We start from the raw sequence: 26290 nt of genomic DNA on the forward strand, positions 1-26290 counted from the left end.
TCCACTTCAGATTGTTCGTTGTTAGTGTATAGAAATACAACTGATTTTTATGTGTTGATTTTGATTTCTGCAACTTTGCTGAATTTGTTTATTCTAATGGTTTTTTTTTAATCTTTATCGATTTCTACGTATAAGATTATGTCATTTGCAAACAGGTAATTCTACTTCTTCCTTTCCAATTTGGACGCCTTTTTTCCTTTTTATTGAGGTCATAGTGGTTTATAACGTGAAATTTCAGTTGTACGTTATTACTTGTCTATCACCATGTAATTACTCCCCTTCACCCCTTGTGCCCAGCCCCCAACCCTCTTCCCCTGGTAACCACTAAACGGTTCTCTTTGTCCATAAGTTTGTTTATCTTCCACAAATGAGTGAAATCATATGGTGTTTGTCTTTCTCTATCTGGCTTATTTCACTTAACATAATACCCTCAAGGTCCATCCATGTTGTTGTGAATGGGACGATTTTGTCTTTTTTTTATGGCTGAGTAGTATTCCATCGTATATATGTACCACGTCTTCTTTATCCAGTCCTCAGTCAGTGGGCATGTGGGTTGTTTCCACATCTTGACTATTGTGAATAATGCTGCAGTGAACATAGGGGTGCATAAGTCCTTTTGTGTTGTTGATTTCAAGTTCTTTGGATAAATACCCAGTAGTGGGATAGCTGAGTCATATGGTATTTCTGTTTTTAACTTTCTGAGAAATCTCCATAGTGTTTTCCATAGTGACTGCACCAGTTTGCATTCCCACCAGCAGTGTATGAGGGTTCCCTTTTCTCCACGTTGTCTCCGTTTGCTATTTATTGTCTTGGTGATTATAGCCATTCTAACAGGCATAAAGTGATACCTAAGTGTAGTTTTGATTATCACTTCCCTGATAATTGGTGATGTCGAGCATCTTTTCGTGTGCGTATTGGTCATGTGTATATCTTCTTTAGAAAAATGTCTGTTAGTATCCTCTGCCCTCTTTGTGATTGGGTTGTTTGTTTTTTTTTGTAGTTCAGATGTGTGAGTTCTTTGTATATTATGGAGATTTAACCCCTTGTCAGGTATATAATTTGCAAATATTTTCTCCCAGTTGGTGGGTTGTCTTTTCATTTTGCTCCTGCTTTCCTTTGCCTTCCAGAAGCTCTTAAGTCTGATGAAGTCCTACTTGTTTACTTTTTCTTTTGTTTCCCTTGCCCAAATAGACATGGTATTTGAAAAGATCCTTTAAAGACTGATGTCAAAGAGTGCACTGCCTATATTTTCTTCCAGAAGTTTTATGGTTTCAGGTCATACCTTCAAGTCGTTGGTCTATTTCGAGTCTGTTTTTGTTTATGGAGAAAGATAATGGTCTACTTTCATTCTTTTGCATGTGGCTGTCCAGTTTTCCCAAAACCATTTATTGAAGAGACTTTCCTTTCTCCATTGTGTGTCCCTGGCTCCTTTGTCAAAGAGGAGCTGTCCATAGATGTGTGTGTGTTTTTTTTTCTGGGCTTTCAATTCTGTTCCATTGATCTGTGTGTCTGTTTTTGTACGAGTACCATGCTTTTTGATTACTATAGCTTTGCAGTATATTTTGATGTCAGAGAGTGTGATGCCTCCAGCTTTGTTCTTGTTTCTCAGGATTGCTTTGGCTATTTGGGGTCTTTTGTTGCCCCATGTGAATTTTAAGATTCTTTTTGCTGTTTCCATGAAGAATGTCATTGGGATTCTCATTGGGATTCTGATTGGGATTGCTTTAGGTAGTATGGACATTTTAACTATGTTTATTCTTCCAATCCATATGCATGGAATCTCTGTCCATCTCTTTATGTCATTATTGATTTCTTTCAGTAATGTCTTATCGTTTTCCTTGTATAAGTCTTTCACTTCCTTAGTTAAATATATTGCTAGATATTTTATTCTTTTTGTTGAGATTGGAAGTGGGATTGTATGCTTGAGTTATCTGTCCATTCATTATTGGAGTACAGAAATGCCACTGATTTTTGTAAGTTGACTTTGTAAGCTGCACCTTTGCTGTAGTTGTTGATTATTTCTAATAGGTTTCCAATTCTTTAGAGCTTTCTATATATAAAATCATGTCATCTGCACACAGAGTTTCACTTCTTCACTCCCTACTTGGATTCCTTTTATTTCTTTCTCTTACTTAATTGCTCTGGCCAAAACCTCCAGTACTGTGTTGAAAAGAGTGGTGAGAGTGGGCACCCTTGTCTTGTTCCTGTTCTCAGAGGCATGGCTTTCAGTTTTTCCCCGTTGAGTATGCTGTTGGCATTGAGTTTGTCATAGATGGCCTTTATTATGTTGAGGTACTTTCCTTCTATCCCCATTTTATTAAGAGTCTTTATCGTGAATGGATGTTGGAGCTTGTTAAATCGTTTCTCTGCATATATTGAAATTATCATGTGGTTTTTTTTCCTCATTTTGTTGATGTGGTGTATCACATTGATTGGTTTGTGGATGTTGAATCACTCCTCTGTCCCTGGTATGAATCCCACTTGATCATGGCATATGATTTTTTTAATGTATTGCTTTATTTGGTTTGCCAATATTTTGTTGAGGATTTTTACATGTATTTTCATCAGCGATATTGGCCTGTAATTTTCCTTGTGTTGTCCTTGTCAGGCTTTGGTATCAGGGTGATTTTCGCCTTATAGAATGTGTTAGGAATTGTTCCATCTTCCTCAATTTTTTGGAATAGTTCGAGAAGGATAGGTAATAAATATTCTTTGAATGTTTGGTAGAATTCTCCAGAGAAGCCGTCTGGTCGTGGACTTTTATTTTTTGGGAAGTTTTTGATTATTCTTTCAGTCTCTTTACTTGTGTTTGCTCTATTCAGATTCTCTATTTCTTCTTGATTCAGTTTTGAGAGGTTATAGGAGTCTAAAAATTTATCTCTTTCTTCTAGATTTTCCAGTTTGTTGGCATATTTTGTAGTATTCTCTTATAATCTTCTGTATTTCTGTGGTATGCATTGTAATTTCTCCTCTTTCATTTCTAGTTTTATTTATTTGAGCTTTCTCTCTTGTTTTCTTAGTGAGTCTGGCTGTTTGTCAGTTTTGTTTATCTTCTCAAAGAATCAGCTTGTTTCATCCTTTCTACAGTCTTTTTTTTGTTTCAATTTCATTTAATTCTCTGATTTTAATTTTTTCCTACCTCCTGCTGAGTTTGGGCTTTGCTTGTACTTTTTCTAATTCTGTTAGGTGTAGTTTAAGATTGCTTATTTGAGATTTTTCTTGTTTGTTAACATAGGCCTGTATTGCTGTTTCCCTCTTAGGACCGCTTTTGCTGCATCCCATGTGAACTGGTATGGTGCGTTTTCTTTCTCATTTGTCTCCAGATGTTTTCTGATTTCTCCCTTAATTTATTCAGTGATCCATTGGTTGTTCAGTAGCATGTTGTTTAGTCTCCACATTTTTGTTCTTTTCCCAGCTTTTTTCTTGTAGTTAATTCCTAGGTCATAGCATTATGGTTGGAAAATAATCTAGATCTGATTTCAGTCTTGTTAAATTTATTGAGGCTTGCCTTGTTTCCCAATATATGGTCTGTCCTTGAGAATGTTTCTTGTGTACTTGAGAAGAATGTGTATTCTGCTGTTTTTGGATGGAGTGTTCTATATATATATCTATTAGTCCATCTGGTCTAGTTTTTCATTTAATTCCACTATTTCCTTGTTGATTCTTTGTCTGGATGATCTATCCATTGATGTAAATGGGGTGTTGAGGTCCCCTACTATTATTGTGTTGTTGTTAATATCTCCTTTTAGTTTGGTTAATAGTTGCTTTATGTACTTTGGTGCTCCTGTGTTGGTGCATCTGTGTTTATAAGTGTTAAGTCTTCTTGGTGGAGTGTCCGTCTTATCATTATATACTGCCCCTCACCATCTCTCTTTACCTGTTTTATCTTGAAGTCTACATTGTCTAATATAAGTCTGGCAACACCTGCTTTCTTTTGTTTGCCATTAGCTTGGAGTATCATCTTCCATCCCTTCACTCTGAGCCTGTTTGTCTTTGGAGCTGAGATGTGTTTCCTGGAGGTAGCATGTTGTTGGGTCTTGTTCTTTAATCCATCCTGCCACTCTGTGTCTTTTGACTGGAGAATTCAATCCATTTACATTTAGAGTGATTACCGAAATGTGGGGGCCTAATGCTGCCATTTTATTGCTCATTTTCCAGTTCTGCATTTCGTTTCTCGTCCTGTGTATTTCGGGCTGTCACTTTGGTTAGGTAGTTTTCTATTAAGGTTTTCTTAGTTTTGTCCTTGTTTATCATTTGTGTCTCTGTTCTAATCATTTGTTTAGTGACTTCTGTTAGGTTCGTATAAGAAATCTTGTAGATGAGATTGTCCATTTTCTGATAGCCTCTTATTTCCTTAGACTAAGGGAATCCCATCCCTTTCTTCTTATCTTTTTAAGTTATTATTAATATCTTATTCTATCTTGTATTGTGAGTTTGTGGTTAAAATGACAAGACTATTTTTAGTTTGATATTTTCCTTCTTTTATCTTTAACATTATACTTAAGTGTTTACTAACCTGATCTAATAGAGAGCTGCCATTTTCTGATTATTGCCTACGTATTCATCTCCTTGCTCAGGGCTTTGCGGCCCCTCTCCTAGTTTTTTTCAGGTATGAGGGCCGCCTTGAGGATTTCTTGTAGGGGCGGTCTTGTGGTGATGACTGTTAGCTTTTGTTTATTTGGGAAACTTTATTTCTCCATCATATGTGAAGGGTATTTTTGCTGCATAGAGTATTCTTGGCTGAAAGTTTTTCTGTTTCAGAATTTTGAATATGTCATTCCGCTGTCTCCTAGCCTATAGGTTTCTGTTGAGAAATCTGCTGAAAGCGTGATAAGGGTTCCTTTGTAAGTTATGTTCTTCTGACTTTCTGCCCTTAATATTTTCTCTTTGTCATTGACTTTTGCCAGGTTTATTTCTGTATACCTTGCGGTAGGTCTTTTTACATTGATATAGTTAGGAGATCTATTGCTTCATTCACTTGTATTTCCAGCTCTTTCCCCAGATCTGGGAAATTTTCTGGTATTATTTCTTTGAACAAGCTTTCTGCTCCATTCTCCTGTTCTCCCTCTGGAATAACTATAATCCTTATGTTGCATTTCCTTATTCAGTCAGATAGTTCTCTGAGAATTTCTTCATTTCTTTTTAGTCTTAGTTTTTTCTTTTTTTCCATCTGAAGCATTTGTATATTTCTGTTCTCTAAATTGCTAATTCAGTCCTCTATGATGTCAGCTGTGTTGTTTAGAGAATCCAGATTTTTCTTATTTCATCCATTGTGTTCATCATCTCCAACAGTTCTGATTGGTTCTTTTTTTTTTTTTTTAACACTGGCACCTGAGCTAACATCTGTTGCCAATCTTTTTTTTTTCTTCTTCTCCCCAAAGCTGGCCAGTACATAGTTGTATATTCTAGTTGTGAGTTCTTCTGGTTGTGCTATGTAGGATGCCACCTCAACATGGCTTGATGAGTGGTGTCATGTCTGTGCCCGGGATCCAAACTGGTGAAAACCTGGGCCTCTGAAGTGGAGTGTGTGAAGTTAACCACTCAGCCCTGGGCTGGACCTTGATTGTTTCTTTATAGTTTCAGTCTCTTTTGTGAAGATGCTCCTGATTTCGTTGAATTGTGTTTCTGTATTTTCTTATAACTCATTGAGTGTTTTTATGATAGCTATTTTGAATTCTTTGTCATTTAGGTTATGAATTCTTGTGTCTTCAGGGTGTGTTTCTGGCTACTTGTCATTTTCTTTCTGGTCTGGAAATTTAGTATACTTTTTCATACTGCTTAGAGGTGTGGATTTTTCCCTCTGCAGAGTGATATTTTCTGGTTGCAGCTTCCTCCTACCACCACTGGCTGGGTGTCAGGCCCTATGTGTTCTGGGCCTGGCATGGTCCATGGCTCCCTGGCTCCAGCTGCTGACTCCTTTTCTGTCTGTGCTGCACTCTAGCTGATGGCAGAGCTGGAGTGCTGGGTAGGGCAGGGGCTCTTTCTTTCATCTGCATGCTTCCCTGAGCTGCTGACTCCTTTTCTCTTGTGTGATGCTCTGGCAGATTGCAGAGCTGGAGTGCTAGGTGAGGAAAGGGGAATTTGTTTCATCTGGGCTTCCCCCAGCTGCTGCTGTCCTCTGTGCAGCGCTCTGTCAGATTGTAGAGCTGGAGTGCTGAGCTGGGGGAGGAGCACTTTCTCCTGCACAATCCTGGGGCATTCTCTCTCGGCCCTCACTAACTGCTCTCCTAGGGTGCCATCTTGATGAAGACACCCCTGCAATAGCTAAGTCACCTCTATGTATTGGGCTTTCTCATGGGCTGTGAGGGAACTTGGAGAGCAATGTTCTCATTGGAGGGCTGCCCCTCCCCCCTTTCCTTTCAGAACCACATGCAGTCCTGGGGTCACTGCTGTTGAGAAGAGAAAAGTACCCCTTACCACCTTCCATTTCCTCTGGGGGATCCAGCACCACTACCTTCAGACATGTGGCTGCATGGGTCTCTCAGACGTTTTTTGTGTTGTGTGAATATCTTCTGTTGGTCTATGAATGTCCTTTGGGTTGTATTTTAGAGAGGAGAGTTCAAGGGGAGAGCTCACTCTGCCATGATGCTGACGTTACTCCTCCCAGATGCCTTTTCTTTCTTTTTCTTGCCTAATTGCTCTGGGTAGGATTTCTAGCACTATGTTGAAGAGAATGGCCAGAGTGGGCATCCTTGTCTTGATCCTATTCTTAGAGGAAAAGCTTTCAGTCTTCCATTATTTCATATGATGTTAGCTGTTATTTTTTTTTTATATATATGTCCTATGTCCTTTATTATCTTGAGATTGTTTCCTGCTATTCCTAGTTTATTAAGTGTTTTTATCATGAAACAGTGTTGAATCTTGTTAAATGCTTTTTATGTATTAACTGATAGGAACATATCGTTTTTGTCTTTCATTCTGTTCATGTGGCATATTACATTGGTTGAGTTTTCATATGTGGAACTATCCTTGCATTCCAGAAATAAATCCCACTTGGTTGTGGTGTATAATCCTTTTAACGTGCTGTTGAATTTACTTTGCTAATACTGTGTTTGGACTTTTGCATCAATATTCATCTAGGGTATTGGTCTTTAGTTTTCTTCTAGTGTCTTTGGTTGGCTCTGGTATCAGGGTAATGCTGGCTCTTTTATTGTACTTTACGCTCCAGCATTTCTGTTTTGTTCTGTTTTGTAGTCTGTTGTTATTCTCTTTTTGTTCATGCATTTCCTTATTTTGTTTAGTTGTCTATCAGTACTCTCTTTTAGCTCATTGAATATCTTTAAAAAGTTGTTTTGAATACTTTGTCAAGAAATTCAGCAATCTGTTTTTCTTTAGGATCCATGCCTGGAGTTTTATTTTGTTTCTTTGACTGGGCCATGTTTTCCTGTTTCATTATATGCTTTGTGATCTGTTGTTGAGATTTGACCATTTGAAAAAACAACCTCCTCTCCCAGTCTTTATAGACTGGCTTCATTCAGGGGAATCCCTTCACCAGTCAGTCCACATAGAAGTTTGGGACCTCTCCAACATTTTCTGGTGGTGTCTTCTCTGGAATTGTGTGTAGTTTTAGTTGTCTCAGATTCCATAGGAGCTTGTAACCTCTTGCTGTCTCTGGCATCTGCCTGTAGAACTGCAGAATCTCTGCAGCACTACTATGCTGTGGCACTCACCTACAGTTTCAGTGGTTTCCAAAGTCTGCCACCATTTCCATCAGTGCTCCAAGTCTGGTGAGACAGCAATCGGTCCATCAGGCAGCCCCTAGACAAGCCAGAATGTTGGAGACATGATCCATTCTTGTCTCCATCCCAAGGGAGGAGCTCCCACATGGAAGGTTTACCCCAGTTGCACCTATCTACACTGAGTAGGGGGAGATGGATGTGTGTGAAAATTGCCACGAACTTTCCTACTCTTTTCTATGGAATCCCTTTTTGGCTCTCTGTTGGCCTGGTACTACACCATCTCAAGTGGTCTTTATAGTTTTCACAAAAGTATTCTGGTCCATATATTGTTGTTAACTTGGGTTTCTATGAGGAATGAGGGCCTGGAGCTTCCTAGTCCACCATTGGCTGGCATCACCTCCCCTATGTTTGCCTTTTGATTGCACAGTTTAATCTATTTACATTTAAAATAATTACTGATAAGGAAAGACTTATTTTTGCCACTTTTCTATTTGTTTTCTATATGTCTTAGAACTTTTTTGCCTCTCATTTTCTCCATTACTGCCTATGTTTGTGTTTAGTTAATTTTTTTATAGCGATATGTTTTGATTTCCTTTATGCGTATTCTTTAGGTATTTTTTGTGTTTACCATGGGATTACATGGAATATCCTAGTGTTTTAACTATCCAGTTTCATCTTATACCAAGTTTACTTCAATTGCATACATGAATACTTCTCTTAGAAATTTCAGCCCTCCTTATATTACTGATGCCACAAATTACATAATTTATAGTTTTTATGCTTTTATCTTTTAAGTCCTGTAGAAAATGAAAAGTGGAGTTACAAATCAAAATGACAGTAATATTGTTTTTTATATTGGTCTGTATATTTACTTTTACTGGTGAACTTTTATGTTTTCTTCAGTATGGTTTTGAGTTACTGTTTAGTATCCCTTCATTTCAACTTGAAGGACTCTCTTTAGCATTTCTGGTATTGTGGGTCTAGTGGTAATGAATTACCTCAACTTTTGTTTGCCTGGGAATGTCTTAAATTTATCCCTCATTTTTGAAGGATAGTATTGCTGAATATAGAAATCTTGGTTGACAGTTTTTTTTCTTTCAGCACTTTAAGTAAAGTATCTCACTTCCTTTTGGCCTTCAAAGTTTCTCGTAAGAAATTGTCTGAATATCTTATTGCAGAACGCTTGTATGTATGAGTTAATTCTCCCTTCCTGCTTTCAAGATTCTTGCTTGAGCTTTTGGCAGTTTGATTACAATTTGTCTTGGAGCAGATGTCTTTGAGTTTCTCCTACTTCAGTTTCATTGAGTTTCTTGCATTTGTAGATGCATGTCTTACCTCAAAAAATTTGGGAAATTTTTAGTTATTATTTTTTCAAATAATCTCTGTGCTCCTTTCTCTTTTCCTTCTGAGATTCCCAAAATATGTATGTTGGTACATCTGGTGGTGTCCCACCAGCTTCTTAGGCTCTGCTCACTTTTTTTCATTTATTTTTCTTTCTGTTTGTAAGTGTTGATAATTTTAATAGTCCTATGTTCAGTTCTTTTCTCTACCTGCTCAACTCTGCTGTTGAACTTTTCTCATGAACTTTTCATTTCAGCTTTGTTCATAGATTGCTTGATTTCCTTTAGTTTTTTAGCTTTTTTCCTTTTAGTTTTTTTTTGTGTGTTTTCCATTAACTTTCTGAACATATTTAAGACAGTTATTTTGAAGTCTTTGTCTGGTAAGTCTGATGTCTAGGCTTCCTCAGAGTTGATTCTGTCTCTTTTATTCCTTTGAATGAGCCATACTTTCGTGTTTTTTAGGCCTTGTGATTTTTTTTTGTTGAAAATGGAAATTTTTCTATTTTAATGTGGTAACTCTGGAAATTAGATTTTCCCCTTCCTCAGGGTTTGCTTTTTTTTTTTTTTTTGATGGTTGAAGGCTGTTGTAGTCCATTAGTTTTGAGAGCCAAACTATTTTTGCCAAGACTATATCTTGTCATGTGTGATCACTGAGGACTCTGTTTCTGTAGTTTATGTTCACCTAGTCTTTTGACAGATTTCCTTGAATGCCAGGAGCTGAAACAAACAAAACACTGATAAAAAGAAAAAAGAACAGCACCCTCTCCCTGCCTTTGCGTATTTTCTCTTTACTGGGGCACTCCATTAGTTAGCTAGGATACTTTTTTTAATTTGGTTTATTTTTTTCTTATTGAGGTAACATTGCTTTTTAGTATACCCTTAATCTTGGGATTAACCCAAGGTGAAAGTTTAAGGTCTTCTCAGCAGTTTTGAGAGCACATGTCTTGCCTGGGCTTGCGTGTTGCTTCCTAAATTCTCACATATATGTGGCTGCTTTTGAATGTTCTGTATTCCCAAATAGTCTCATCCCAGCTTCTCCTTTGGGCCTTAGATGGCCTACTATATGTTTGCACCTGTAATCTCTTGCTCTGTGTGTGGATTTGTATTCTACCTCATACCATTGACCAGTAGGACCTGCTGCTTTTCCTACATCTGTTCCAAGTTATGCAAAACAGGCAAGTGCCTTTTATCAGTCTTTCAGGTATCCCCAAGACAGGTTAGAACAGAAATAACACAATTTTCAAATAATGTCTGCCCCCTCTCGTTTGAGGGGAGAACTGGGAACTGGGCTTCTGCCTGCTCAAGACTAAGGTTGCTGCAGTGCTGGGGAACAGGTAGGTCAAGGGTGGGAACTCTGAAACTTTCCTGTCATTTTGAAGATGGCTTTTTATTTATTTATTTTCAGTTTTATTGAGATGGAATTGATATGCAGCTCTGTGTAAGTTTAAAGTATACCACAGAATGACTTGAAATACATATATTGTGAATTAATTGCTGTAGTAAGTTTAGTTAACTTCTGTGTCCTCATATAGGTACAAAAAAAACCCCCCTTTTTTTCCTTGTGATGAGAACTTTTAGGTTTACTCTCTTAGCAACTTTCAAATATTACATATAGCAGTATTATTATAGTCATTACGTTGTATAGTACTTCCCAAGTACTTAAATCTTATAAGTGGACATTTGTCCCTTTTGACCACCTTCATTTAATTCCCTCTCTCTCTACTCCCTGCCTCTGGTAACCATAACTCTGATCTCTTTTGCTGAGTTTGGAGTTTTTTGTTTTTTGTTTTTTGTTTTAGATTCAGCATATAAGTGAGATCCTACTGTATTTGTCTTTATTTCACTTAGCAGAATGCACTCAAGGTCCATTCATATTGTCAGAAATGGCAGGATTTCCTTCTTGTTTATGGCTGAACAATATTCCATTGTATATATACCATACTTTTTGTTGTTGTTGAGGAAGATTCGCCTTGAGGTAACATCTTTGCCAGTCTTTATTTTGTATGTGCACCACTCCCACAGCGTGGCTGCCGGCAGGTGGTGTAGGTCTTCAGCTGGGAATCGACCCTGGGCCACTGGAGCAGATTGCAGCTAACTTACCCACTAGGCCATGGGGCTGGCCCCAGGACCACACTTTCTTTATCTGTTCATCTGTTGATGGACACTTAGGTTGTTTCTACTTTGTGGCTATGGTAAATAATGCTGCTGTTAACATGGGAGTGCAGATATCTTTTTGACATAGTGTTTTTGTTTACTTTAGATCTGTTCTCAGAAGGAGAATTACTGGATCACATAATAGTTCTATTTTTTTTATGCCTTTTTTTTTTGGCGAGGAAGATTGGCTCTGATCTAACATCTGTTGCCAGTCTTTCTCTTTTTTTTCCTTTTCTCCCCAAAGCCCCAGTACATAGTTTTCTTTCCTAGCTGTAGGTCTTTTTAGCTCTTCCATATGGGATGCTGACAGCATGGCTTGATGAGCGGTGCATAGGTCCATGCTCAGGATCTGAAACCCGGGCTGCTGAAGCAGGCATTTGAACTTAACCACTTGGCTGTGGGGCTGGCTCCTGATAGTTCTATTTTTAATTTTTGAGGAAACTCCATACTGTTTTTTTATAGTGGCTGTACCAGTTTACAGTTCTACCAAGAGTGTGCCAGACTTACCTTTTCTCTACATCCTTGCCATCATTTGTTATCTCTTGTCTTTTTGCTGATAGTCATTCTAATAGGCATGAAATAAAATCTCATTGTGGTTTTAATTTGCATTTCACTAATGATTAGTGATGTTGAGCATGCTTTCATGTACCTCTAAGCTGTTTAAATACCTTCTTTGGAAAAATGTCTATTCAAGTCCTTTGCCCGTTTTTGAAGTGGCTTAGTTGTTTTTTTGCTATTGAGTTGTGTGATTTCTTTATATATTTTGATATTAACCCCTTATCCAACATACGGTTTGCAAATATTCTCTTCTGTAGTTTGCATTTTCATTTTGTTGATTGTTTCTTTTATTGTGTAGAAGCATTTTGGTTTGATGTAGTTCCTCTTGTTGGTTTTTGCTTTTGTTGCTGGTGCTTAGATGTCTTATCCAAAAAATAATTGCCTAGACCCATGCCAAGGAGCTTTTCTTCTCTGTTTCCTGCTAGGAGTTTTATGATTTCTGGTCTTACACTTAAGTCTTTTGTTTCTTTTGAATTATTCAGTTAGTTTTTGTGAATGGTGTAAGAAAGAGGTCTATTTTCATTCTTTTACATGTGACTATCCAGGTTTCTCAGTACCATTTGTTGAAGCCACTTTCTTTTCTCCATTGAATATTCTTAGCTCCCTTGTCAAATATTTGCTAATTACACATGGATTTTTTTCTGGTCTTTCAATTCTGTTCCAGTGTTCTATGTGCCAGTACCATACTGTTTTGACTAGTATAACTTTATAATTAGTTTGAAATCAATAATTCTGATGTCTCTGGCTTTTTTTTTTTCTCATGATTGCTTTGGCTATTAAGCATCTTTTATGGCTCCATCCGAATTTTAGGACTGTTTTTATTACTTCTATAAATAATACCATTGGAATCTTGATAGAGATTGCATTGAATGTATAGATGGCTTTGGGTAGCATGGACATTGTAGTGATACTAGTTTTTCAAGTCCATGAACATGGGATATCTTTCAGTTTATTAGTCTTCTCCAATTTTTTTCATCAATATCTTGTAGTTTTCAATATGGAGATCTTCTACCTCCTTGATTAAATTATTCCTAAGTATTTTATTGTTTGCTGCTATTGCAAATGGGATAATTATCTTTATTTATTTTCCAGATAACTTGTTGTTAGTGTGTAGAAACATTACTGATTTTTTAATGTTGACTTTGTATTCTGTAACTTTACTGAATTCATTAGTTATGACAGTTTTTAAAATCTCTTTATAGAGTTTTCTATATTTAAAATCATGTTTTCTGCAAATTGAGACAGTTTTACTTCTTTCTTTCTGATTCTGATGCTTTTTATTTTTCTTGACCTATTGCTCTGGTTAGGACTTTCAATACTATGTTGAATAGGAGTGTTGCAAGTGGGTATCCTTGTCTTGTTCCTGATCTTAGAGGAAAAGCTTTCTGTCTTCACGATTGAGAGTCATGCTAGCTGTGAGTTGTCATATATGGCCTTTATTATGTTGAGGTACATTTCTTCAATACCTAATTTCTTGATCATTTTTATCATGAAGGATGTTGAATTTTGTCAAATGCTTTTTCTCCATCTATGGAGATAATCATATGATTTTTATCTTTCATTCTATTAATGTGATTTATCACTCTTACTGATTTACATATGTTGACCCATCCTTGCATCCCAGTGATGGGTCCCACTTGATCATGCTGTATGGTCTTTCTAATGTGCTGTCAAATTTGGTTTGCTAGTTTTTATTGAGAATTTTTGCATCTATATTCATCAGGGATATTCTTGTAATGTGCTTATTTGACTTTGGTATCAGGGTAATGCTGATCTTGTAAAATGAGTTCAATGATGTTCTTTTCTCTTTGATTTTTTGGAAGAGTTTGAGAAGGATTGACATTAATTCTTTACATGTTTGATAAAATTTATTAGTGTATCCATGTCGTCCTAGGCCTTTTTTTTTTTTATTGGGAGATTTTTGATTACTGATTCAATATCCTTACGAGTAATTGGACTGTTCAAATTTTCAGTTTCTCCTGATTCAGTCTTGGTAAGTTGTATGTTCTAAGAATTTATCCATTTCTTCTAGGTTGTCTAGTTTGTTGGCGTATAATCGCTCATAGTAGCCTCTATGATCCTTTGTGTTTTTGTAGTATCAGTTATAATGTCTCCTCTCTCATTTATAATTTTGTTGATTTGGGTCCTCTCTCTTTTTTCTTGACTAGTCTGGCTAGAGGTTTGTCAATTTTGTTCATCTTTTCAAAGTACCAATTTATCTTTTTTTTTATTGTTTCTCGGTTCTCTATTTTTGCTGTAATCTTTCATTTCCTTCCTTCTGCTAACCTTGGGCTTAGTTTAATCTTCTTTTTCTAGTTCCCTGAGGTATAAAGTTAGTTTTATAAATTTGAGATCTGTCTATTTTATGTATGTGTTTTTAGCTATAAACTTCGTTCTAAGAGCTCCTTTTGCTGTATCCCATATGTTTTAGTATATTGTGTTTCTATTTTTATTCCTTTCAAGATATGTTTTTATTTCCCCCTCAGTTTCTTTGGTCCATTGGTTGTTCAGGAGAGTGTTGTTTAATTTCTATATATTCCTGAATTTTCCTCCTGTTGTTGATTTCTCTTTCATACTGTTGTGGCCAGAGAAGATAATTGGTATGATTTTAGTCTTTTTGAGTATGGTAAGACTTGTTTTGTGGCCAAACATTATCTATCTTAGAAAATATTCCATGTGTGCTTGAGAAGAGTGTTTATTCTGCTATCGTCGAATAAAATGTTCTTTATCTGTTTGCTCCTTTCAGTCTATGGTGTTTAAATACAATGTTTTCTTATTAATTGTATGTCTGGATGCTCTTGTTGAGAGTGTTAAAGTCTCTGTTATTATTGTATTGCTGTTAATTTCTCATTTTTGTTTGGTTAGTATTTGCTTCATATATTTAGGTGTTCTTGTGTGCATAAATATTTACAGTTGTTATGTCTTTTGATGTCTTGGCCTCTTTATCATCACATAATGGCCTTTTTTTCTCTTTTTACCATTTTGAGTTAAAAGGTGGTTATGTCCAAGTATTACTATCCCAGCTTTTTTTTGGTTACCATTTGCTTGAAAAATCTTTTTCCACACCTTTACTCTCAGTCTATGTGTGTGTTTAAAAGTCAAAGTGAGCATCCATTCACACATTCTGTGTCTTTTGATTGGAGAATTTAATCCATTTACATTTCAAGTAATTATTGATAGGTGAGAATCAACTATTTCCATTTTGTTAATTGTTTTATGTCTGTTTGTAGGTCCTTTGTTCCTTTCTCCTTATCCTGCTGTCTTCTTTTGCAATTTAATGACTTTTTGTATCCTTAAGCTTTGACTTCATCATGCTCTTTTGTGTAACTACTGTAGGTTTTTCTTTGTTGTTACCATGAGCCTTACATAAAATATCTTAAAATTATAACTCCTTATTTTAAACTAACAATTTAAGTTTGATAGCATTCCTAAACTTTACATTTTTATTTCTCCTCTCCTCACATTTTAGATTATTGATGTTACAGTTTACTTATTTGTTATGTGTGTATCCAATGAACAGATTATTGTAGTTATGGGTTATTTTAATACTATTTTTTTTTGGTGAGGAAGATTTGCAATGAGCTAATATCTGTTGCCAATCTTCCTCTTTTTGCTTGAGGAAGATTCACTCTGAGCTAACATCTGTGCCAATCTTCCTCTATTTTGTATGTGGGTTGCCGCCACAGCATAGCCACTGATGAATGGTTTAGGTTCCAACCCGGACCACCGAAGCGGAGGATGCCAAACTTAACCACTAGGCCATGGGGCTGGTCCTCAGTACATTTGTTTATTTAACTCTTAAACTGGAGTTGTAAGTGAATTAACATATTAGAGAATCTGACCTTTGACTATATAATCACCATTATAGTGAGTTTTACATTATCTTCATATGTTTTTGTGATGTTACTTAGTATCCTTTTACTTCTACTTGAAGAACTACCTTTAACATCTCTTGTCAGGCAGATCTAGTGGTGATGAACCCCCGTAGCTTTTGCTTGTTTGATAAAGTCTTTTTATCTCCTTCATTTCTGAAGGACAGTTTTGCCAGGTATAGTATTTTTGGTTGACAGTTTTTTCTTTGAATATTTTAAATATATCCCATTCTCTCCTGGCCTGAATCGTTTCTGTAGAGAAATCTTCCTTTAGTCTTATGAAGGCTCCCTTGTAGGTAACTTCTCTCTTTTCTCTTGCTGATTTCAAAATTCTCTTTGACTTTGACTTTTGATAATTTAATTATTATGTGTCTTGGTGTAGTCCTATTCAGGGTCAACCTATTAGAGGTCCTTTGGGCTTCTTAGATCTGGATATCTATTTCTCTCCACAGGTTTGGAAAGGTTTCTGCCTTTATTGCTGTAAATGTACTTTCTCTCCCTTTTCTCTTTCTCTTCTCCTTTTGGGGTTCCCATAAGATGGTGTCTTGTAAATCCTGTAGACTTTCTTCACTCTTTTTCATTCCTTTTTCTTGTTACTTCTCTGATTGGATAATGTCAATGCCTGTCTTCTAGGTAGTTGTTTCTTTCTTCTTCATGGTTAAGGCTGCTGTTGAAGCTTTCTGTTGAATTCTTCAGTTCATTTATTGTATTCTTCAGCTGTGGGATTTTTGTTTGTTTGTTTGTTTGATGGTTCCTATTTCTTTGTCTAGCTTCTCATTTTATTCATGTGTTGTTTTCCTAATTTTGTTTATTTGTCTGTCTTTGTGTTCTTATAATTCATTAAACTTCTTTAAGGGGATTATTCTGAATTTTTTGTCTGACAACTCATAGATTTACATTTGTTTAGGGTGTGTTATTGTAGCATTATTAGTTTCCTCTGGTGATATCGTGTTTATCTGATTCTTTGTCATCCTTGCTTCCCTAAGTTGATGTCTATGCATTTGAGTATGTGGTCTCCTTTTCCGCACATTACCAGTTTACTTTGACAGCATCTGCCCTTTATACTTAGGTCATCTTGGGGTTATGGACATGTTAGCTGGTAGCATCCTTGGGCAGCTGGGGCTGGCTATCAGGGTCTATTTTTGGGTAAGGCCACTGCCTGAGCTCTGAGGTCAGGAGATGGGGAGTGCTGCTGGCTGAGGACAGTTGGATAGGACTGCTGGCCTGGTTCTTGGTCCAAGTGAGGCTGTAGATGGGCTCCATGGTTTCCTGGGTTCTCCAGTCAGGCTTCTTAGATAGTTGGGAGTGGGTACTGTACTTGACAATAAGCAGGGTATGAATTAGCTTTCCTACTTGAGTGAGGCAGCAGAATGGGCCCAATCATAGCTCCTTGTTTAGGGACCCAAATCAGGTAGAACCATGCACTGAATTACTTGGCCAGATGCGGCTACCAGTTTTGCTATGTAGACAGAGTTGTGCTTTCTGCTCTTGTGTCACTGTAAGTGTGCCTGTGCTCTGGTTAGATTTCCTGGTCCTGGAGGCTGAAGGCTGTAGTCAGCAGTGGGTGGGCTACAAAGTAGTTTTCCTGCCCGGTAAGTGCCGAGATGGCTTTTTATTGATTGAGCGTTTGCTGGTTGCTATAAACCTCTGACTGTTTTCAGAGCTCCTACAAGTTTGGTTTAGACAGTTTATGGTGGTTTTTTCAGTTTGATGTGGGGGGTGAGAGCTTGGAACTTTCTAGTCCTTTGTTTTGCCCATGTCACTCTTGTTTTTGATTTTTTAATATGCTGTTATGTATTTTTTTTTTAAGATTTTTTAAAATTTTTTTTCCTTTTTCTTCCCAAAGCCCCCCAGTACATAGTTGTGTATTCTTCGTTGTGGGTCCTTCTAGTTGTGGCATGTGGGACGCTGCCTCAGCGTGGTTTGATGAGCAGTGCCATGTCCGCGCCCAGGATTCGAACCAACGAAACACTGGGCCGCCTGCAGTAGAGCGCTTGAACTTAACCACTCGGCCACAGGGCCAGCCCCAATATGCTGTTATGTATTTTTAAATTTTGAATTGGCTTTTGTTTTTATTGGTTTCTCTTTTTTGTTTGTTTGGTATTGATTATTTGGTATTTTGGTGTTTTTTTGTTATTTGGTTTTTATTTCCTTTTCATTTCTTGGGGGAGGTCTTTTTTGTTTATTTTCATTTTTGCTGTATTGTTTTTATTTGTTTTTGGCTTTTTCTTTTTTAAATTTTTATTTTGTCCTTTTTAATTCTAATGGATCTTTTTATTTCATTTAAAATTCCTTGTTTCTTGTTCATCTGTTTCTTTCAACTTATTAAGTGTGCTTATTTTGTATTATTTTTCTGGTATTTACAGTATCTAGAGTCCGTGAGTCTGATTCTGCTGTGTCTTGTTTCTGCTGGCTCCTATTCATGGTGCTTTGTTCCCTTGGTTATTTTGTGATTTTTTTTCAAGGTTGTCAGTTCATGTTCTTTGGAACTGTTATCAATGGAGTTCCTTGAAGTTTTGTTTAGGATATAGTCCTCTTGAGAGGTTTTGTTTGTCTCCACTATTCCCCTGGAGGGCATTACCAGTGGTCATTTTCAGTTCACATTTTCACTTGAGGTTATTGGGACTACTAAGAAATGTGAATTGACCTCATAAATGTTCCTGGTTACAAATTCTTAGGAGATCTGGCCCCCCTCACCCCTCAATGCAGTGCTAAAGTTAAGTCAGCATGTTTACTGTGTGACCACTTCTACAGAATGGGATTATCTTTTTTTTTTTCCTCCTGAGGAAGAGTTACCCTGAGCTAAGATCTGTTGCCAATCATTCTCTTTTTGCTCGAGGAAGATTTACCCTGAGCTAACACCTGTGCCAGTCTTCTTCAATTTTGTATGTGGGTCGCCACCACAGCATGGCCACTGACGACTGGTATAGGTCTGTGCCTGGAAACTGAACCTGGGCCACCGAAGCAGAGCACACCAAGTTCAACCACTAGGCCATTGGGTGGGCCCTCACAATGGAATTATTTATCATTTATCTTTATATCCTAAGTGTAGCTCTTTGGCAGGGTCTTAATGTAGTCCTGTTTCATTAACCCTTTATTTAAGTCTGTTTCTACTCTCCTCTAGACTTTAAATTCCGTGTAATCCTCAGAAATAGAAGCTCAGTATCACTAGGGTTCATGAGAGCTCCTCAGGGCAAAAGGTAGCTAACAAACTAACTTGCCTATTAGGATTGTTTATCTTTTTCTCATTGTTTTGTGGGCGTTCTTTATATATTCTGGATACTGGCTCTTTGCTAGTTATATGCATTGTGAATATCTTCTGACAGCTATGGCTTTGACTTTTGATTTTGGTGCTTTGTTGTGTAAATATTATATTAGTTATCTATTATTGCATCACAAATTATCCCACAGCAAAGAAGCTTAAAATAACAGACATTTATTATCTTTAAGTTTTCTGCCAGTTAGGAACCCAGCTATGATTTAGCTGACTTCCTGTGGCATAGCGTCTTATGTTGCAGTCAGACTGCCAGCAGGGGCTGTGGTCTCATCAGACGGCTTGACTGTGAGAGGCGTTCCTCAGGATTCAGTTCATTGTGGGTGGTTGGACTCAGGGCTCAGTTCCCTCTGGTGGTGGGCCAGGGAACTCCCTGAGTTCCTTGCCTCATGGGCCTTTCCCTTGGATAGCTGAGAATATTGTAGCTGGCTTTCTTTAGAGTCAGTGAATGAGAGAGCGACAGAGAGAGCGTGCACAAGATGGAAGTCCTAGTCTGTTTGTAGTGTAATCTCAGAAGAGACATCTCATCACTTTCACCATATTTTGTTTGTTAGAAGTAAGTCACAAGGTCCACCCCACTCAAGGGGAGAAGATTGCACACAGGGCATGACTACCAGGAGGTAGGGATCTTTGGGGGCTATCGGAGAAGCTGCCTACTATAGATTTGTTAGAAGTTTGATATGGTTAAATTTATTCATTTTCCTTTAAGTCTTTGTGTTGTCTACACAGAAGGCTTCCCTATTCTGTGGTCCTTAATATACTTTAAAAGTTTTGCTTTTTCACAATTAGTTCTTAATATGTCTAGGATGTCACCATCTCAGACAGTAGCCATCAGCCAGCCACATGTGACTATTTAAGTTAAAATTAATTCAAATTATACAAAATTAAAAAGTCAGTTTCTCTGTCACACTAGCCAAATATTGAATGCTTGATAACTACACGTGGCTCATGGCTACCATATTAGACAGTGTTGGTACAAAATATTCAGAGTAAGTTCTGTTGGTAGCACTGATCTTAAACAGTAGCTGTCGACAAAGGATGACTTGCCTCCTGTGGGCACTTTGCAATGTCTGGAAACATTTTTGGCTTTCACAACTAGGGGGTGGGTGTTCTACTAGTATCTAGTGGGCAGAGGCCTGGGAGCTGTTAAACATCCCATGATACACAGGACAGCCCCACACAACAAAGACTCGGCCAACCCAAACTGCCAGTGGTTCTGAGGGTAGGAGACTGCCTGTGATGAAGTTTGTTGCGAGGTGTGGGATGGGGAGCTTGTTCTTTTTCTCTCTGACCAGTCGGTCAACTTGATAACCATTTCCTGTGTGTGTTCAATCCATTTCTCTCTGGCTGCTGGTGAACCATAAGCTAGAGATGTTTTCCCTGTAAATGGTAGAGAAGATCCTTTTTAAAATTGACTCCCATTGTCTTACAGATTCTCCGACTCTGCGCTTAGAGACAACCCCATGTCCCCAGTTCATCATGGCTACCACCTCAAGGTAGGGGTGCTGTTTGATGACAGGCTTTCTGCAGGTAATTACTCTTCTGTTTTTGGAAGGCCAAGCCAGGACACTTTTTCTCTTGGTCTTGCTGGTCTCAGTAAGCACTTGGTGTCTAGGAAGCAAAAAGGAGAAAGAGCAAGGAGACAAAGGAGAAAATTAGAGAAAAGGTGAGGCAGACAAGGGAGTGTGTGTGGTGTGGGTATAGCTGTGTAGCTTCAGTGTCTACACTTCATCTAAAAATGTGATTTACTTTCCTCCTTTGTTTTATTTTTTGAGGAAGATTAGCCCTGAGCTAACATCTGCCACCAGTCCCCCTCGTTTTGCTGGGTAAAACTGGCCCTGAGCTGACATCCATGCACATCTTCCTCTACTTTATATGTGGGATGCCTGCCACAGCATGGCTTGACAAGCAGTGCTTAGGTCCGCACCCAGGATCCGAACTGGTGAACCCCAGGCCACCAAAGCAGAACATGCGAACTTAAACCTGTACTACTGGGCTGGCCCCACTTTCTTCATTTTTAAGACACAAGACAGTTGCCCCTAGGGCTGCCTCAGTCCCTGCAGGCTTTCTCATGACAAGGGATTGAACAGCAACGTACAGAAGGGGTGAAGGCCTGCTGAAGAAGAGCAGCTCGAGTGGTGAGGCTAGCAGAGACCCTGGCTTGGCAGGCCTGGATATGAACCAAGCAAGGCTGGGGGAGCCGTGAAAATGGCTGCTGTCCTCTAAGAACCTGTCTTAGTCCAAGGTCCATGGGGAGGGCTTTGGGTTTCCTCTCTCTCAAAGGCTGGGCTCTCTTCCTGGCCCATGCAGAGCCTGAGGAGTACCTTACCTCTCCAGAATCAGACCTCCTCCACCTTAGCCTCTAGCACAGGGCTGGCAGAGTCAGTGTCCAGGAGGTGAGGTTGGAGTGAACCTCGAATGCAACCTGAACTCCAGAGTCTAAGGCTAGGTCCACAGGAAGTAGTCTCTGTGGTAAGACCTGTGTCCTCCCTGGCTGGGGCTCTTCTGACATACAGGTCGGGCTCAGAGAGGGGCACAGAGCAGTAGTAGTGCCTGCTTTCCCCGTCCAGTCCGTTCTGACAATCAGAGTGACGTATCTGACCCTTCACTGCCCTGCTCCATCTCCCTGGAGGACTTCCTGTGATAGCTGAATACAACCAGAAGTCCTCATCAAGGCGTCTGGAGCCCTCTGGGGCCCAATCTCGGCCACTTCTGCTCTGCTCTGCTCCCCCACTGCATCTGCAGCTTTACTGGCATCCTTGCTGTTCACATATATCAAGTCTCTTCAGGCTCAGGCCCTTGTGCCTGTAGTTTTTTCTCTTTGCTTGGGGCACACTGTCTCCAGCTGTCTGCAGGGTTCGTTCCCTCACTTTCAGGCTGTCTGCCCTGTGAGCCTTCGCTCATCATCATCTGAAACAGCACCCTAGTCCTACTCCTTCACTGCAGTCTCTGTCCCTTATCCAGGGTGGCCCTCCTCGCTATCTGATGCTGTCCTGCCTAGCTACTTGTTTTTTGATCTATCGTCTGTCTCCTGCAGTTAGAAGAAGTGCTGTGCAGGTAGGGAGTGGAGTGTGCCCAGTGCCAGCCCCTGGGCATTCCCGGGGCCTCCCCTGCTCATGGTTGGTGCTCATTAAATACAAGTATCTCTTGCCGTCCATTTGGTTGCCATGTGGACAGGGAAAGTTGTAATAGTAGGGTTTCCATGTTTCCAAATCTGTTTGCCTCCTGAATTGCACTTGGTATGCAATAAGATATCAGATATTGATGGAGCCATCTGAAAATCTGTCTGAATCTCTTCAGGTCCTGAATTTGGGTAGTGAGTTCAAGTAGGGAGAGTTTGAAAATTTGAAAAGTGAGGAAACTTATATTTGCCAAATGAATAAGAGAAAGGGAAAAGATAAGTAGGACAGAAGCATGAAAACAGAGCTGGAGCCCCTGAGTCAGGGGACATCGGTAGGTGTACTCGAGTGGCCCAGACTTCCTATCAGTGGTGTGAAAATTAATAAACAGAAACCTCATTTAAAATGGAGTCGGGGGCCCAGCCCTGTGGCTGAGTGGTAAGTTCACGCGCTCCGCTTCGGCAGCCCAGGGATTCGCTGGTTCGGATCCTGGGCGCAGACATGGCACTGCTCATCAGGCCATGTTGAGGTGGTCCCACATGCCACAACTAGAAGGACCCACAGCTAAAGTACACAACTATGTACTGGGGGGATTTGGGGAGAAAAAGTAATAAATAAATAAATTGGAGTCAGGAGGCCAGAAGAGAGAACTCTTATGTACGAGCCACTCAATGCATGCTACAGACCCCAACAGGAAGAGACTGCGCCTTGTGTCTCCAGTAGGGACTGATACTACTTACTACCCTAGCAGAAGGAAGGAAGAAATTCCTTCTTGCCCAGCAACAGCTCAGCCAGTGGGAGACTGCCGTAACTCAGCCAATGAAAAGACGCTACACTTTGAACTCCCAGTCTCTTCCAGTGGACTCTTCATTTACAGCAACCCCTCCCAATTCATAAAAGAACGTTATTCTCCATTGTTTTGCTGGCCTTGCATGTGGTTTGCCATAGACTGCATGTCCCAAATTGCAGTTCTTTGCTGTTCCTGTAGAAACCCATCCTGCTGGCAAAATAACTGGCTATTTGTTGGTCTTAGGTCATCAGTAGTTACCGTTATCTGGGTGATGACAGTGGCGCCTGGATTCATCACTAGAGGGGATCCTCTATTCAGAATACTTTATTTAAGCGGGAAAGGAAGAATGGAATGCCTCTTTAGAATGCCTCCCAACATTAAAATACATCTGCATTTGTGTTTGTCTGAAAAATTCACTTATCTTGCACTGTGCCTAATGAGGCCGGGTCTGAGATGCTTTTGCAGCGGGAGTCCCTGCCTCTCAGGCAGTGTTTTAACGGGGTTTTCTGCTGAATCACTGGCTCTCTTTCATGGCCTCTCCCCATTCCGTTTCTTGTCATTGCAGCGTCCTCACTGCCAGGAGATGTGCCGGCTCGAAGCTGAAGTCCATGAAGCTGCTTGAGGTTCTGAATGCTCTGGAGGAGGAGGAGTCTGGTTGCAGCAAGGAGGAGATCTTCATTGTACCGCCTGATAATGCTGCAGGTGACTTCACTGATGAGGACTCAGGTGATGAAGATGGCCAGCGAGGGGCCCACCTTCCCGGCACTGTGCTGCATGCCTCTGTTGTGCCTGAGGACTCCAGCACTGAGGAGGAGGAGGATGACCTGCAGCTGCAGCCAGCCATGAAGAGGTGGAAAGCAGGAGTGGCACCTCAGCGTGTCTGGACCAAAAGAGATATCCGACCAGACTTCAGCAATTGGACAGCATCAGATCCTCATATGGAGGATCTCAAAAGCCAAGAACTGAGTCCTGTAGGCCTCTTTGAATTGTTTTTTGATGAAGGAACAATTACTTTCATTGTTAATGAAACCAATCGTTACGCTTGGCAGAAAAATGTCAACCTGGGTCTCACAGCCCAGGAATTGAAGTGTGTTTTGGGCATTTTGATTTTAAGTGGGTATATCTCCTATCCGAGGAGAAGGATGTTTTGGGAAACATCTCCTGATTCACATCATCATCTTGTGGCCGATGCAATTAGAAGGGACAGATTCGAACTGATCTTCTCATACCTGCATTTTGCAGATAACAGCAAGCTGGATGAAAGTGATAGGTTTGCCAAGGTCAGGCCTCTCATTGTGCGGATGAACTGCAATTTCCAGAAGCACGCGCCCTTGGAAGAGTTCTACAGCTTTGGCGAGTCCATGTGTGAGTACTTTGGACACCGGGGGTCCAAGCAGCTGCCTGTGGGGAAGGCTTTGCGGCTGGGCTATAAGATCTGGTGTGGGACGACCAGCAGGGGATATTTGGTATGGTTCGAGCCCTCGCAAGGCACACTGTTCACTAAGCCAGACAGGGGCCTGGACCTAGGAGGCAGCATGGTGGTAAAATTTGTGGATGCGCTGCAGGAGCGCGGCTGTCTGCCATACCACATATTTTTTGACAAGGCTTTTACAAGTGTCAAACTGATGTCTGTTCTGAGGAAAAAGGGGGTGAAGGCCACAGGAACTGTTTGTGAGTACAGGACCGAGCGGTGTCCCCTCAAAGATCCCAAAGAACTGAAGAAAATGAAAAGGGGTTCATTTGATTACAAAGTTGACGAGAGAGAGGAGATCATCGTGTGCCGCTGGCATGATAGCAGTGTGGTCAACATCTGCTCCAATGCCATAGGCATAGAGCCGGTGGGGCTGACCAGTCATCACTCAGGAGCAGCCAAAACACGGACCCAGGTCCATCAGCCGTCCCTGGTGAGACTGTACCAGGAGAAGGTGGGGGGTGTTGGCCGGATGGACCAGAACATTGCCAAGTACAAGGTGAAGATCCGTGGCATGAAGTGGTACTCAAGCTTCATTGGCTACGTCATTGACGCTGCCCTTAACAACGCGTGGCAGCTGCACAGGATCTGCAGCCACGATGCCCAGGTGGACCTTCTGGCCTTCCGGAGATATGTAGCCTGTGTGTACCTGGAGAGCAATGCTGACACGTCATCCCAAGGGAGGCGAAGCAGGAGGCTGGAAACCGAGAGTCGCTTTGACATGATTGGGCACTGGATCGTCCACCAAGACAAGAGGACCCGGTGTGCCCTCTGCCACTCACAGACCAACACCCGCTGTGAGAAGTGCCAGAAGGGCGTCCATGCTAAGTGCTTCAGGGAGTACCACATCCGGTGATTCCCACTGGGCAGAGGGAGCCCTGTGAATGTTTGGTTTATAATGAGATATTTACAGCTAATTACATATAGTAGTTGGAGCACTTGAATTTTGTTGTGTTGGAAAAAAGAGACCTGAATCCCTGATGATTTGATCTTGTATTTTCTCCCCAACTCCGTTACAATTATCTTTTTATTGTCTTCTGTTACGACAAATTAATATAATATTTATATTAGTAATTGTAAATGTTTGTAAATCTGTATTTTATTCTGTTATTTGTTTCAACTTATAGCCCCTTTTTACTCAAATAAAAATCTTGCTTTGAGGTATAGCTGAGTCCTAGTAAGGACAGTCAAGTGTAACCGGAAACTTTGGTGAACAGTAAAGAGATTTTACAGTTGTATGTTATCAATTGTAATCTAAGACATAGGCATTAGTATGTAAATGTTGTATCAGTATGATGAAAGTATCTTAATCATTTACTTCAGTTTAATCCAATGTTAGCAAATTGTCCAGGAACAGATAATCTGCCTTGTGTTTATCCAGACAACTGGATTTGTAGAGTTTGTATTTTCTTGATAAAAATATTTTCCTAATACCCGTGTATCCATGTGGAATCCATTTTTATAAAGAGTGTGGTGTAAGGATCTGGTTTTTCCTCCAAATGGATAGGTCAGCATTTTGTATTAAAAGTTATATGTATTTTCCCACTGATTTAGATTCTGCCTCTATAAATTCCTGAACTTTGGGGGAAAGTATTGAAACAAAGAAAAAATTTTATTTTGGAAAGGCTAGTGGAATATAATCCAGAATAAAAGAAAAACATGTAAAAATTTGGACCTATCAGAAATCTAAGACAATATGTTGAATATCTTCTCTTTATTTGGGAAAGAACTTTCTAGTACAGCACTATTAAAGAGGACCACAACAATATATTTACCTATATAAAGTGTAAAATTGATAGTCATTATTAAAGTTAAAATGCAAAGAATTTGAGAAACTATATTCCACATTATTACATTTGTAATAGTATCCTCAGTGAATAAAGATCTCATAAACACATGGATGGTAAGAGTAAAATGTACAATGTTATATGAAAAGACGAAAGATGGAAGATAAAAAACAAATGAACAGTGAACATGTGTAAGAGGCTCCTCTCTGGTGGTAGTAAGATGCCAAGAGAAGCAATTACTAGATC

At 39.6% G+C, this 26290-nt stretch overlaps 1 protein-coding gene across 5 annotated transcripts in view; it reads left to right on the forward strand.

Moving 5' to 3' along the window:
• The window catches only part of PGBD2 (piggyBac transposable element derived 2), a 33277-nt gene extending 7471 nt beyond the window's left edge, over positions 1 to 25806 (forward strand). For 2 of the 5 annotated variants that reach the window (XM_014855318.3, XM_014855319.3), the window contains exons 3-4: positions 20310 to 20373; positions 23352 to 25806. In XM_014855318.3, the coding sequence (XP_014710804.3) occupies positions 20310 to 20373; positions 23352 to 25113 (1826 nt within the window). In that variant the 3' untranslated portion in view covers positions 25114 to 25806. Of the gene's footprint in view, positions 1 to 20309; positions 20408 to 23351 lie in introns of all 5 variants that reach the window. The other 3 variants (XM_070519541.1, XM_070519542.1, XM_070519544.1) reach the window with 2 other exon arrangements.
• The last annotated feature ends 484 nt before the right edge of the window (positions 25807 to 26290 follow it).

The sequence above is a fragment of the Equus asinus genome, chromosome 10 (assembly GCF_041296235.1).
Source record: "Equus asinus isolate D_3611 breed Donkey chromosome 10, EquAss-T2T_v2, whole genome shotgun sequence".
In the NCBI taxonomy this organism is placed as follows: domain Eukaryota; kingdom Metazoa; phylum Chordata; class Mammalia; order Perissodactyla; family Equidae; genus Equus; species Equus asinus.